Source organism: Lynx canadensis, chromosome B3 (genome assembly GCF_007474595.2).
Source record: "Lynx canadensis isolate LIC74 chromosome B3, mLynCan4.pri.v2, whole genome shotgun sequence".
Taxonomy (NCBI): Eukaryota; Metazoa; Chordata; class Mammalia; order Carnivora; family Felidae; genus Lynx; species Lynx canadensis.
Window position 1 is genome coordinate 107,595,789 of NC_044308.2, and position 14,346 is coordinate 107,610,134.

At 37.5% G+C, this 14,346-nt stretch overlaps 1 protein-coding gene across 2 annotated transcripts in view; it reads left to right on the top strand.

Moving 5' to 3' along the window:
* Positions 1-14,346, top strand: part of SLC38A6 (solute carrier family 38 member 6) — a 77,636-nt gene that overhangs the window by 44,255 nt on the left and 19,035 nt on the right. For both annotated transcript variants that reach the window (XM_030319245.1, XM_030319246.1), the window contains exons 9-12: positions 7,230-7,295; positions 7,537-7,590; positions 9,227-9,306; positions 11,729-11,829. In XM_030319245.1, the coding sequence (XP_030175105.1) occupies positions 7,230-7,295; positions 7,537-7,590; positions 9,227-9,306; positions 11,729-11,829 (301 nt within the window). The remainder of the gene's footprint in view (positions 1-7,229; positions 7,296-7,536; positions 7,591-9,226; positions 9,307-11,728; positions 11,830-14,346) is intronic.

A 14,346-nucleotide genomic window follows, 5' to 3' on the forward strand; every position in this document is an offset into this window, starting at 1 on the left:
CTCAGTTTAATTGAGATACAGCTGAAGGCGTACTGCATAAAGACCTGACTTACATATATAGCAAAATGATTACCACCACAAGTTTAGGTAACATCCATGAACATAGACTTTTTAGGCTCCGCACTGAAAAGGGAAACCACAGTTATTGTCACCATAAGTGGATTTTTTTTTGCGGTGGTACTTTATTAATTTTTTGGGTATAGTTGACAAAAAGTGTTACATTAGCTTCAGGTATACAGCATAGTGATTCCATAAGTTAATACATTATGCTATACTCACCACAAGTGTTAGTACCATCTGTCACCATTCAACACTATTATAATATCATTGACTATATTCCCTATGCTGTACCTTTTATTCCCCGTGACTTATTCATTGCTTAACTGGAAGCCTGTATCTCCCACGTCCCTTGACCCGTGTTGCCCATCCCCCTCCCCCCTCACCTCTGGCAACCCTCAGTTTGTTCTCCGTATGTATAGGTCTGATTCTACTTTCTGTTTATTCATTTGATTTTTTAGGTTCCACCTGTGTGAAATCATATGGTATTTGTCTTTTTCAGTCTGACTTATTTCACTTAGCAAACTACCCTCTAAATCTATCCATGTTGTTGCAAATGGCACTATCTCATCCTTTTTTGTTGCTGTGTGATATTTCATTATGTACACACACACACACACACACACACACACACACACACACACCACATCTTCCTTATGCATTTGTCTATTTGAATATTTATGTTGCTCCCATATCTTGGCTATCGTAAATAGCTCTGCAGTAAACGTAGGGGTGCATATATCTTTTCGAATTAGTGTTTTTGTTTTCTTTGGGTAAATACCCAGTAGTGGAATATTGGGTCATATGGTATTTCTATTTTTAATTTTGGGGGGAACCTCCATACTGTTTTCCACAGTGGTTGTACCAATTTACGTTCCCTTCAGCAGTGCCTGAGGGTTCTTTTTTCTCTACATCTTCGCCAACACTTGCTATGTATGTCCTGTCTTTTTATTTTAGGCATTCTGATAGGTGTAAGGTAATATCTCACTGTGATTTTGATTTGCATTTCCCTGATGATTAGTGACGCTGAGCATCTTTTGGTGTGTCTATTGGCCATCTGTATGTCCTCTTTGGAAAAATTCAAGTCCTCTGTTCATTTTTTAATTGGATTATTTTTTTGGCATGAGTTGTATAAGTTATTTATGTATTTTTGATATTAACCCCTTATCACATATATCATTTGCTAATATCTTTTCCCATTCAGTTTTGTTTTCTTGCTGGTTTACTTTGCTGTGCAAAAGCTTTTTATTTTGATGTAGTCCCAGTAGTTTATTTTTGCTTTTAGTTCCCTCGCCTTAAGAGACATGTCTAGAAAAAGGTTGACGTGGCTGATGTCAGAGAAATTACTGCCTATGTTCTCTTCCAGGAACTTTATGGTTTCAGGTCTCACATTTAATCCTAAGTAGAGATCTTTAATCCATTTTGAGTTTGTTTTTCTATATGGTGTTAGAAAGTAGTCCACTTTCATAATCTAATTGTTGAGAAGTATCTACAAGGTTAGGAATGACCTATGTATGCAAATGAACATATGGATGTGAAAGAGAATCAGTCTAGATAACATTGAATTTTTTCCTCACAGATAATTGGCAATCCAAGCATTGCATAGGTAAGAATAATTTGGTTTTTATAGCCGATAGCTTGAAGCATGTGAAATGTATTGATACAAGATGTCTATTGTAGTTTTCACAGTATTCATTTCTGGCAGGTACTCTTAAATTCGGTGCAGATTTCTTACTGTAGCAGTCATATGGAAATAATACCGTTTTTCTGCACTTATTCTAACGTTTTATAAACCATCTGCCCAGATTTTTACCTGTGAGCACAATTTAAATTTGATCTTCAATGAGACAATGAAGATACTGTACACCTTTTTTTAATGCTCCTTCTAATTGTCATATTTATTTTAGACTTTCTAAATAATTAGGTTTTGAAATACTAGTGGTTAGGGAAAGGAAGCCTGTATATATTAACTCAGATTTTTTTGAAGGGTGTCAATGATTTCATTTATTATTTTTGTCAATTTGTGTTTGTAAATCTATATAATATCTATATTACATTTTTCAAAAAAAAAAAATCAGCCCAGAAATCTGTTTCTTAAATTACGCTGCCTAAATAATGTAAGTAAAGCTTGCAGTCTTTTTAAAAAAAATCTGATCAAAGCCAGCTTTAATTTTTTATCCTCACACTTAAAAGGTTATCTGATGGCTACCGTTTACCAATCCTAGCATTGGTTACTAGATAAGGAATCTTAAGGTAAATTTATCTTGTTTACCTAATGTTCAATTTCTGTCCGTTTATTTTTTTAATGTTTTATTTATTTTTGAGAGGGAGAGAGAGAGACAAAGCGCGAGTGGGGTAGGGGCAGAGAGAGAGGAGGACACAGAATCTGAAGCAGGCTCCAGGCTCAGAGCTGTCAGCACAGAGCCTGATGCGGGTCTCAAACCCACGAACCATGAGATCATGACCTAAGCCAAAGTCAGATGCTTAACCCACTGAGCCACGCAGGTGCCCCCAGTTTCTATCAGTTTTAATATACACTGGTGTAAATAGCATTACTGACGATTTTGTATGAAATTCAGTCTCCTACACATCCCATGGAATCACGGGATAGAATCAGGAGACTCCACCTTCTATGTGAACCTCAGTGGTATTTTTATTTGTAAGAGAACCTTCTTACAACAGGTTTATTTAATTCTCCTCAAAGTGGTGGCATTCTTTTAAACGATTCTTTCAGAAGCAGCAGTTACATAAATGGAATGTTGGATTAAACTTAAAAATGTTGGCCCTGGTTAACTTTATTATTCTGCATATGATCATGATAAAGGATAAGGATATTCTTCACATTTCCAAGCAAAATCCAATTTAAAAAGCTTATTCTTACCAAACCCCTAAAAACAGCCATTTGAGGGGAAACCAGCAGGGCGTTATATCACCCCAGTGAAGTGTAGGTTTCATTACATGCACCTACAAACCCATGTGGCTACCTTCTGCATTCTACTTTTACAGAATTTATTTTACACCTATTATACCAAACAGCATTTTTTTTGTTTTTTTGTTTTTTTCAATATATGAAATTTATTGTCAAATTGGTTTCCATACAACACCCAGTGCTCATCCCAAAAGGTGCCCTCCTCGATACCCATCACCCACCCTCTCCTCCCTCCCACCCCCCCCGTCGACCCTCAGTTTGTTCTCAGTTTTTTTTTTTTAATTTATTTTTTTTTGGGGGGGACAGAGAGAGAGCATGAACGGGGGAGGGGCAGAGAGAGAGGGAGACACAGAATCGGAAACAGGCTCCAGGCTCTGAGCCATCAGCCCAGAGCCTGACGCGGGGCTCGAACTCACAGATCGTGACCTGGCTGAAGTCGGCCGCTTAACCGACTGCGCCACCCAGGCGCCCCGTTCTCAGTTTTTAAGAGTCTCTTATGCTTTGGCTCTCTTCCACTCTAACCTCTTTTTTTTTTCTTCCTTCCCCTCCCCCATGGGTTTCTGTTAAGTTTCTCAGAATCCACATAAGAGGGAAACCATATGGTAACTGTCTTTCTCTGTATGGCTTATTTCACTTAGCATCACACTCTCCAGTTCCATCCATGTTGCTACGAAGGGCCATATTTCATTCTTTCTCATTACCACATAGTACTCCATTGTGTATATAAACCACAATTTCTTTATCCATTCATCAGTTGATGGACATTTAGGCTCTTTCCATAATTTGGCTATTGTCGAGAGTACTGCTATAAACATTGGGGTACAGGTGCCCCTATGCATCAGTACTCCTGTATCCCTTGGGTAAATTCCTAGCAGTGCTATTGCTGGGTCATAGGGTAGGTCTATTTTTAATTTTTTGAGGAACCTCCACACTGTTTTCCAGAGCGGCTGCACCAATTTGCATTCCCACCAACAGTGCAAGAGGGTTCCCGTTTCTCCACATCCTCTCCAGCATCTATGTCTCCTGATTTGTTCATTTTGGCCACTCAGGCGTGAGGTGATATCTGAGTCCAAACAGCATTTTAAACACCCACATATAAACTCCCTAATAAGATAAAGCAAAGACAAAAGTGTTTATCTTATTAGAAACAAGATACACCATCACTTACAGTCTTCAAACATTATCCTTCTTTGACTTTCATAATTTGACAGTGCATTTATGGAACAATCTGCAGACAACTCATTTTAACAGACAAATTAAAGAACACTTTTAAGCAGACATGACTGTCCTAAATTGTTTATTAGGTAAGAATTTTACAAACATGACCTACATTAGCAGTAATGGTGGAGCTGGGGAATATTGTGTCTCCTCCATGCCGCACAGCGAGAGCCACTAACTGTGGTGGAACTTGTGACCCTTTCCAAGGCCGTATCTCTCGTGGCCTCAGATGTCAGCTCTCATGTCTCCCTGTGCTTGTGGACTGGTTCGGCGATCCACTGGTGTCAGGATTCTCCTGAGAGCTTAACGGAATGGATCAATGAAGGTAACCTCAAAGAATTTGTATGTGGAATCTTCGCCAACCCAGTTAGAATTCAGGACTCTCAGAGCCCCACAGTGGTCTAGCCACACATCTGCAACCGACTAAAGGCTTTGGGCCAATCTTGGCCGGTTAGCACCGTGATGGCCAGGCTTGCCCTAGGTTGCACCCTTAGGAACTGAGTGTTTGCAACCACTGTGGCGCACACGAATCTGATATATGACATAACCTTGCTAGGTCTTGTGCCCAGTCTGGGGGCTTTATCAGGCTGGATTGGGTGAGGGCCCTGTGGACTGCGGAGAGCTGGCCATACTGCCAGCAGCGCACCCTGAGAAGAAAGCTCATTACAGCGGACTGCTCTTCTCCATAGCTCCTGGATGTGCTTGTAAGCGCCTGTCTTGGCTGACCTTTGAGCTGATGCCTGCCGCCAGACAGAAAGCAAAACTTATGGCCTTGTCTGTTGTCCCAGATCCTTATTTTGCATAAAAATTTAACACAACATTCTGCCTCCCTGAAATATCTAAACTTTTTAAAGTCAGTTTTATCAGTGGCTCCGAATGACAGTAACTAGATGGATCGACCTTTTTGGGTCCATTTTAGAAAACAAATGGATTGCCGTTTTTTCCGAAAGTTCTGTCTTGAGTAGAGATAAGTATTCTAAGTAATATTTTAGTAAGCCATTAATCAAAATAGAGAACAATTTGGATGGCTTTTAGTCAGAAGCTTTGCTTGTTGTGAGCACTGAGTGAGGCATTATAGACTTGTGGATGCTGTTCTTAAGGATCTGTCACTCTCGTAAGAAAAATTAATGGGAAAACAATAGAGAACAATGAAGACAATATATAATTGAGTATTGATTTATTTGCTTCAGAATAAGAATTGCAGGAATTGAGAGAAGAGAAGGAAATTAAACTTGAGCCTTGAAAGGTGGAAAGGACTTGAAACAGAGAAAAGGAAGGGTCTTTTGTGCCTGTGAACTTAATCCTGTTTTTCCCTTTGTCTTTCTAACCCCTGGAGTTACCTTCTTACCATGTTGTACCTTCAGCCTGAGCAAGGGCTCCCTGTCACTGTTGTTGGGTGTCTATTCTCGTTCTGTACTTCTACTTTGTAGGACAGCACACCTCACCATCCCACCATGTAGGCTCAGACTTGGGATAGGTCTCTACTGGGAAATTAGCTATAGTAGCTCGATTTAATATTAATAATATAAAGCCAAGCTGCCAATGATTTTTTTTCATTAATTAGAAATCCATTGCAAATGAATGAAAAACTCATTATATTGTATTTTAGAGCATTGTTATGAGATGTTTTGATTTGCAAGCCAAGTAATAAAAGCTGATGAAATAAATGAGATAGCTCCCATTCCAACTTTGTCGAAGTACTTGGTACACAGGTGTTCAGTACATGGTTGCAGTTGCCACACACACTGTTAGCAAGGGGAAGGTGTGCGGTGCTGAACTTGGGGTAGGGCTGCGGACAGAGACCAGTAGCCACCATGCTGCTCTAGCTCCTATCCTACCCCATCCTCATCTTTTTTTTGAAAACGTATCAGAAAAAAAAGATGTGAAATTACTGCTTTTGATTTTTTTCTTTCCTCTTGGTAAGTTGACCATTATGTACTTGTAGTCCATATTGAAAACTTACCTAGAAATATCAAAAGCAACTTGCTTAGTTTACCCTTTTATTTATTTTTTCTTGGTGAGGGCTTGAGTTCAAAGCAATTCTTTAGTTCACTATTAACTTTATCCTAAAAGTGTACATTGTCCTTGATTTGTTTTATCACTATATAAAATTTTGTTTGAATAGGGTAAAATCCCAAACTAGATAAATACCGAATAGGAATAGTATTTACTTACTGGTCTCCTGCAAAAGACAAATGCTTCCTTTATTCTCCCTTGCCCCTCTGTATGCTGGGTTTCAGCCTGGAGCAAATATTTGCAGAGTAATTGCGTGCCCTGAAACAGCCTCAACAATGGTAATGTCGACATGTCCACAACTATAGGTCTGGAGCATGATGGCCACAGTCCAGAGTAAAATCCTGAGATATTTGCATTGGTTCTTTCTGAGAGGTGGCATCCCTCTGGATTTCTTTTAATTAAAAAAAAAAAAAAAAGAATTCTTTGTACCAGCTGGAGTTCAATAGCTACGTGCTGTTACTCTTAGCCAGCTTTATCTACATTTACGAAAAGTAATACAAGTCTAAAAGCAGCCAGGAGGATGGTGCTTCTGAATCAGGAATCCCTGAACTCCTGCTTTGTATGGGGTCTCTCCTTATTTCTGTCTGTGGCCATTTCCAGAACTGGTATTAATATTTCTCTATCGCTACTGATGCCAGGTCCACAAATAACCATAGTCTTATACCATTGTCACTAAAAGCATCATGTTCCCATTTTGAGTTGTACTTTTTTTAGTGCCTTGATGCTATTAGAGTTTTGAAAGTTGACACGAGAGTACTCAGTCTTTAAGGGGGGAGATCCCCACTAAACAGATATGCGTCACCCCCCTTTCCCTCTCACAGTAGGCAGCCATGTTAAGTGACAACCCATTCTAACTGGGAAAAGATCATAGAAGCAAAGAATCTTCTGTTAGCTATTAGTTGGGATGGAGTTCATTTAATTGAAGTAATGCTGACTTGTTTGAAATCATTTTCTTGTCATGAATTTCATAAGAAATAATCTTGAGTGTGGATTCTATTTTTTCTTGCAGGTAATAATTAAAAAATGGTCCATCCCTTGTCCTCTGCCATTAAATTATATAGAACAATCTTTCCAGGTAATAGTTTACATTTTCAGTTTCTTCCTGTTTATTTTAAGCTAAAAAGAAAAAAAAAACAGAGCAAGAATGATTTTTTTCCTAATTAATGAAAAAGTAATGGCTGTATTGCAATTTGGAACTTTGTTTTGAAATGTTTTTATTTGAAAGCCTAGTAATAATAACTACATCATTTTTGTGGATGAATTTGGACTTTTAATGACTGTTGGTTTCTCTTTTTCCCCTGTATCCTCTTAAACAGATTTCAAATGCTACAGATGATTGTAAACCAAAGCTCTTTCATTTCTCCAAAGAGGTGTGTAAGTTATTAACAGATACTTTTGGTTGATTTTTCACATTTCAAGTTTTAAGAGATTTGTGTAACAGGGTCTCTTAGGTCTTTGTACCTGTAGCTAATTAATTTTCATGAAAGTGCTAAGTATAGGGTTGCCTACCAGAAGAATAATATTATTTAACACAGGGTGGCCCATTATGAAACAGCCACCTTTTTTTTTTTTTTTTCCTTTTTTTCTTGGCATGCCTTTAAATGGAGCCTGTTTTAAATGGGCCACTGCCTAAAAGAACAGATTTACCGAATGTCTGGTCTGGCCAATAAGGTCCTCTGTGGATACAGACTTCCTGTTGCCTTCTGGACTTGTAAAGCTAAATAGCCAATTATATCAAAAACTCCTCCCCTGTGAGTAGAACCTTGGTCTGTAGCTAAACAGCCTCATCATTGGACCAGCAGTTGAGTGCTGCCAATATATCTTCGGGCTGAAATTCCAGAGTTGAAATTTATGATGCTTAGAGTGGAGACTAGCAGATCAAGTCTCCTTGCTATCTCTAAGAGTCTTAGAATCCTGGAAATATCTGCAAGAGCCCCTGAACATCAGCAGAGGAGACAGGAACTGTGATCTGGAGGTCTCTCCTTTACTGTTCTAGAAGAGCCCAAAGTCCTTCCTGTTGCTGCACGTTTCTTCATCTACATTTTTGTATTCTGTTGAAATCCAAGTCCCAGGTACTAGAATTCCCTCCACTCTTAGACAACTCTTATCAGTGTAGCATGTTGGTGTGCTAACTGCTCTATGCAGAATTTTCTTTTTAATCCCTAGTTTTTCTATGAAAAAATGTCTCTCTGGCTCCACAAAGGAGATTACTACATCCTTTACATGTTAAAGGCCATCTGCCTTAAAGATCCAGGTAGGGTGATTGACAAACCAGGAAACTGAGCAATATATGAAAGAGATTTTGTGAATTAAACTCTCATTCCCCTAATCCAAGCTCAGGAAATGCTACAGCTCTCCTTCCTAGCTCCCTTCAGGTATTTTAGGAGGCATTATATACCAAGATAGTTCTTCAGTCGTCTGGAACACTTGCTGAAGAGCCTAAAGTTAGAAAAAATTTTAAAGTAGAAAAGAGAAAGTAAATCGCCATTAATTTTATAAAGATGGCATTTTCATTTAGATGGTAATTTGTTTGCTTTATAACTTCCTCAGACTCTTAAGTGTTCTAATTTAAAAAAACAAAACAAAACAATTATGTTTGTATATTCCAATGGATCTTTAAGAATTTGTCAGTCTAGAATATATCATGTTCATTCCCAATGAAAGAGACCCTAGTTAAAATGCAAAGATGGGATTAATATTTTCAGTATTCCATTCGATTCAGTTGGTGGTGTGCCAACCGTGGTATAGAAGCCAGCCAAGAATTTTTCTGGCTAGCACAGGCTGTCTAACTATTAAGTGAAACATTTGTTGGTGACCATACTTGTGTCTCTCTTTTAAAAAAAAACAAACAAAAACACAAAACATCCTTTTTTAAGAGATGATTCATGAAAGATGAAGTAAATTGAACCAATTTGATTTTTTTTGGAGACCTGAGTTTATTGTCAAATGAAGTAGTGGTTTAAACAGTGGCATTTACTAATTTGATCTTTTTAAATTCTTTTTCAGAGTGCTTATGCCATACCTACCATGGCTTTTTCATTTCTCTGCCATACCTCAATATTGCCCATATACTGTGAACTTCAAAGGTACCATAGAATTCTGGAATCTTTTAAATGTATTAAGTATTTCTTTTTACTTTTTGGACTTTCAGATTGAATGACATTCTCCTTTATGAATCCTTCTCTCTCATCACTGGATTCTCAGCGTTAGTTTTTTTTTTTGTTTTTTTTAAGACTTTATTTTATTTTCTAAAAATTTTTTTTAACGTTTATTTATTTTTGAGACAGAGAGAGACAGAGCATGAACGGGGGAGGGTCAGAGAGAGAGGGAGACACAGAAGGCTCCAGGCTCTGAGCTGTCAGCACAGAGCCTGATGCGGGGCTCGAACTCACAGACCTGAGATCATGACCTGAGCCAAAGTCGGACGCTTAACCGACTGAGCCACCCAGGTGCCCCAAGACTTTATTTTATTTTCTTTAAAAGTTTATTTATTTTGAAAGAGAGAGATAACCAGCAGGGGAGGGGAAGAGAGAGAATCCGAAGCAGGCTCTATGCTATCTGCATAGAGCCTGATGTAGGGCTTGATCCCATGAACTGTGAGATTATGACCTGAGCTGAGATAAAGAGTCGGCTGCTTCACCAACTGAGTCACCCAGGCACCCCTCTTTTTAAGTAATCTCCACACTCAACGTGGGGCTTGAACTCACAACCCTGAGATCCAGAGTCACATGCAGTACTGACTAAGCTAGTCAGGTGTTTGTTTAAAACAAAACAACAAAGAGTTAGTTTGGTCCTACTGAAGAATGTTTCCTGACTTCAAGCTGTATTACAAAACTGTAATCATCAAGACAGTATGGCACTGGCACAAGGACAGACACTCAGATCAATGGAACAGAATAGAGAACCCAGAAGTGGACACACAAATGTATGGCCAACTGATCTTTGACAAAGCAGGAAAGAATATTCAATGGAATAAAGACAGTCTCTTCAGCAAGTGATGCTGGAAAAACTGGACAGCAACATGCAGAAAAATGAACTTGGACCACTTTCTTACACCATACACAATAATAAACCCAAAATGGATGAAAGACCTAAATGTAAGACAGGAAGCCATCAAAATCCTTGAGGAGAAAGCAGGCAAAAACCTCTTTGACCTCAGCCACAGCAACTTCTTACTCAACATGTCTCCGGAGGCAAGGGAAACACAAGCAAAAATGAACTATTGGGACTTCATCAAAATAAAAAGCTTCTGCACAGTGAAGGAAACAATCAGCAAAACTAAAAGGCAACTGACAGGATGGGAGAAGACATTTGCAAATGACATATCAGATAAACGGTTAGTATCCAAAATCTATAAAGAACTTATCAAACTCAACACCCAAAAAACAAATAATCCAGTGAAGAAATGGGCAAAAGACATGAATAGACACTTCTCCAAAGAAGACATCCAGATGGCCAACCGACACATGAAAAAATGCTCAACATCACTCATCATCAGGGAAATACAAATCAAAACCATATTGAAATACCACCTCACACCTGTCAGAATGGCTAACATTAACAACTCAGGCAACAACAGATGTTGGCAAGGATGCGGAGAAAGAGGATCTCTTTTGCATTGCTGGTAGGAATGCAAGCTGATGCAGCCACTCCGGAAAACATTATGGAAGTTCCTCAAAAAATGAAAAATAGAACTACCTTACAACCCAGCAATTGCATTACTAGGTATTTATCCAAGGGATACAGGTATGCTGTTTCGAAGGGGCACATTTCACCCCAATGTTTTTGGTAGCACTATCAACAATAGCCAAAGTATGGAAAGAGCCCAAATGTCCATCGATGGATGAATGGATAAAGAAGATGTGGTGTATATATATATATATATATATATATATATATACACACACACACACATATATGTATGTGTATATATATATATATATGTATATATATACAATGGAGTATTACTGGGCAATCGAAAAGAATGAAATCTTTCCATTTGCAACTATGTGGATGGAACTGGAGGGTATTATGCTAAGCGAAATTAGTCAGAGAAAGACAAATGTCATATGACTTCACTCATATGAGGACTTTAAGATACAAAACAGATGAACATAAGGGAAGGGAAGCAAAAATTGTATAATAACAGGGAAGGGAACAAAAACATAAGAGACTCTTAAATATGGAGAACAAACAGAGGGTTACTGGCGGGGATGTGGGAATGGGGGATGGGATAAATGGTTAAGGGGCATTAAGGAATCTACTCCTGAAATCATTGTTGCACTATATGCTAACTAATTTGGATGTAAATTGAATAAAGGAAAAAAAAAATGTTTCCTGGAAGCAAAATCTTTGTGCAGTAATTTCAAATCAAAAATTCTAGTATATAGTTATTAATGAAGTAGTTCTTGAACAATTAAGGAATCCTCTTGACTAGCTTGGTTGATATTTGTTTCTTTAGATATAATTCAGATCACAGTTTCTACTTTTGCCATTTTTGTCTTTTAGCCCTTCAAAGAAAAGAATGCAAAATGCAACCAATACAGCAATTGCTTTAAGTTTTCTCATTTATTTTATATCTGCACTCTTTGGGTACCTCACGTTTTATGGTAAGTATATTATTTAATTATCAGTGACAAATTGTTCTCTAGTTGATCTCACACCTGAATATAGACTTTGTTTCCGCCTTTTGTTAGTAAGTTAATTTAGGCTGCTAAATTCAGTGTAGTACTGTAGTAGCTTTATGGGCCTTAAAAAATTGATTTTCTTTCTCTTAAAAATATGGATCAAGTTCAAGATTAATAATAACTTCATATAAAAAAAATTTTAACACCTAAGTAAAGCCAAAGGCTTAGGGACATTGCTGTCTTTCTACAAGAAACAAATGTGCAGTCATAATTTTATTTTCTAAGAATTCAATATTTTGGAATCTAGTTTGGAAGGTTGGGAGAATCAGTCATCTTAATTGCAAAAGAACAACTTGAGAAAGGGAAGGGTTTTACACTGGACTGTAGTTGTACACTTAGATCTCAGAGATCTTTGCCTTCACACTTAATTTGCACAATTTGGCATTGTACGTTCTATGATACCTTTCCCTCCCTTAAATTTGGTAAAAAGATTCTTTTAAATTCTTAAATTTAAAAAAATTAAGTACATTTTTATTTATTTTTGAAAAATTGTCTGCTTGGAATGTGTTTTTTTTCTGTTCTAAAAAGAACCTAAAGAAAAAGTAAAACTTAAAAGTCCAGAGTAAGAAAAAAAATTGTAGGCTCTTTTGTTTAATCTGCAAACCTATTTAATTTGCAAACAAACCCATTATAACAAATTGCACTCAATTTGTCAATTCTGGAATACACTTTTCAGCTTATGAGTGCTTTTATAACAGCTCTTCAAGTAAATGGCTGTTATTACTCTGGTGATATTTAGCTGTTATGACTGATTTTATGGTTGATAGCCTTGTGCACATGTTTCAGGTTTTAGACATCCATGATTACTTCTAATGGCACTTTGCTTCTCTCCCAGAGTTTTTCCAAGTCTGACAAGTTTTTGGATGTTTACTTGCACAGCTACCTTTACTAAACCAGCTACCTTTCCTAATCCCAGTGGAAAGAGTATGGATTTTGAAATCCAACAAATATGGTACAAATAACTATTCTGCTCTAACTAGCTTGAACAGGACACTCACCTTGTAATCTTTTCATCTTCTAATCTGTAACGGAAAATTGCATAGAGTTTTATTGAGGAGGAAATGAGTTATGTCTAAAATGCCTATTATAGTATCCGGCACATAGCAGCCTTCCACAAAGGAGAGCTACTGCTGATGGTTACTGTTATTATTATTGTCATTATTGTTACAGTCATTTTATAATTTCAGGTGCTCAGTTTTTCAGCACTGTACTTCTCACTATCTTTAATGAAATTTAAGTTAAATATTGTAACTTAATAGTATAATGTGTATGCTCTTGAATTATATGCGAAAATTATAATTGTTCTCTAGTCCCTTTCCTGCTATCTCTATGCTGTTTTAACAGTAAGAAAGGCCATTCATTAATCTAAATCTGCTCTTGCATTTTATATTGATGGAGGATAAAAATGGTAGAGCTCTGTGTACACCATCAGGAAAAGCATCATCTCCAACATGAGTATGACACCCTGCTGGATACACTACAAAGAAAATTAAGGCAGATGGATAAGCTTTTTTGATCATGGCTCATAAAACAAAATTCTTGAACTATATAAGCTCTAGCTTTGGTTGTTGGGCTTGTAAGTTTTTGCACAGACTTGAGCCCAGTAAGACTTTTCTAGAATAATAAGATACTGTAGCAAGCTCTCTGTTGAGATTGAGCAAAAACTTAGTATAGCAGATTAGCTGTGTATTTTTCTAAATTAAAATTGTCACTGGCGCAAATACTACTGTATTTAGGAATCTTCAACATTGAGAAAGAGTCCAAAAAATAGACCTCCTTTTCCTCCTTATGGATAGCTATCTGGAAGAAGCCTCAAATGGCCTGCCAATCTCCGGGATAGCTGAGGAATAGTTATATAAATTGCCATGGAATGCTGTATTAAATTATCAGAAAGCTTACATTGAAGGGAAAGTGGAAGAAGGATGGATGCTAATACATTTATTGAGCTAACGTTTCCTGTGTAAATGCCAGGTATCTTATATACATTGCTTACCTTAATCCTTACAGCAACTCTACAAGGTATAGGTTCACATAGCTTGAGCAATTTGGCCAGATACTTGCAGCTAATGAATGATGCGTTGGGATTTGAATCCAATTCTGACTGTCTCCAAAGGTAGTGCTTTTATTACTATGTTCCCTCCTCAGGAATTATGCTAGAGAACCCAGATTTCCTTCATCCCAAATTTTTGTCGATTATCTTTTGGAAGAACCTGGCTCACTTAAGCTCCAGACATATCTATATATCTCTGTCTACTTACCTACCTATCTACTGATCTATTGTTCCATGAACACAGAGGCGAAACATTTTCATTATGTAAATGAAATATTTCCTACACAGGGATTGTCCTTGTTATCAGGTAAAGCTGTTATGTTGTCTCTGACTTAATGCACCGCAAATTCTTCAGACTGTCCACATTTTATCTAATGGAGAAATGCACA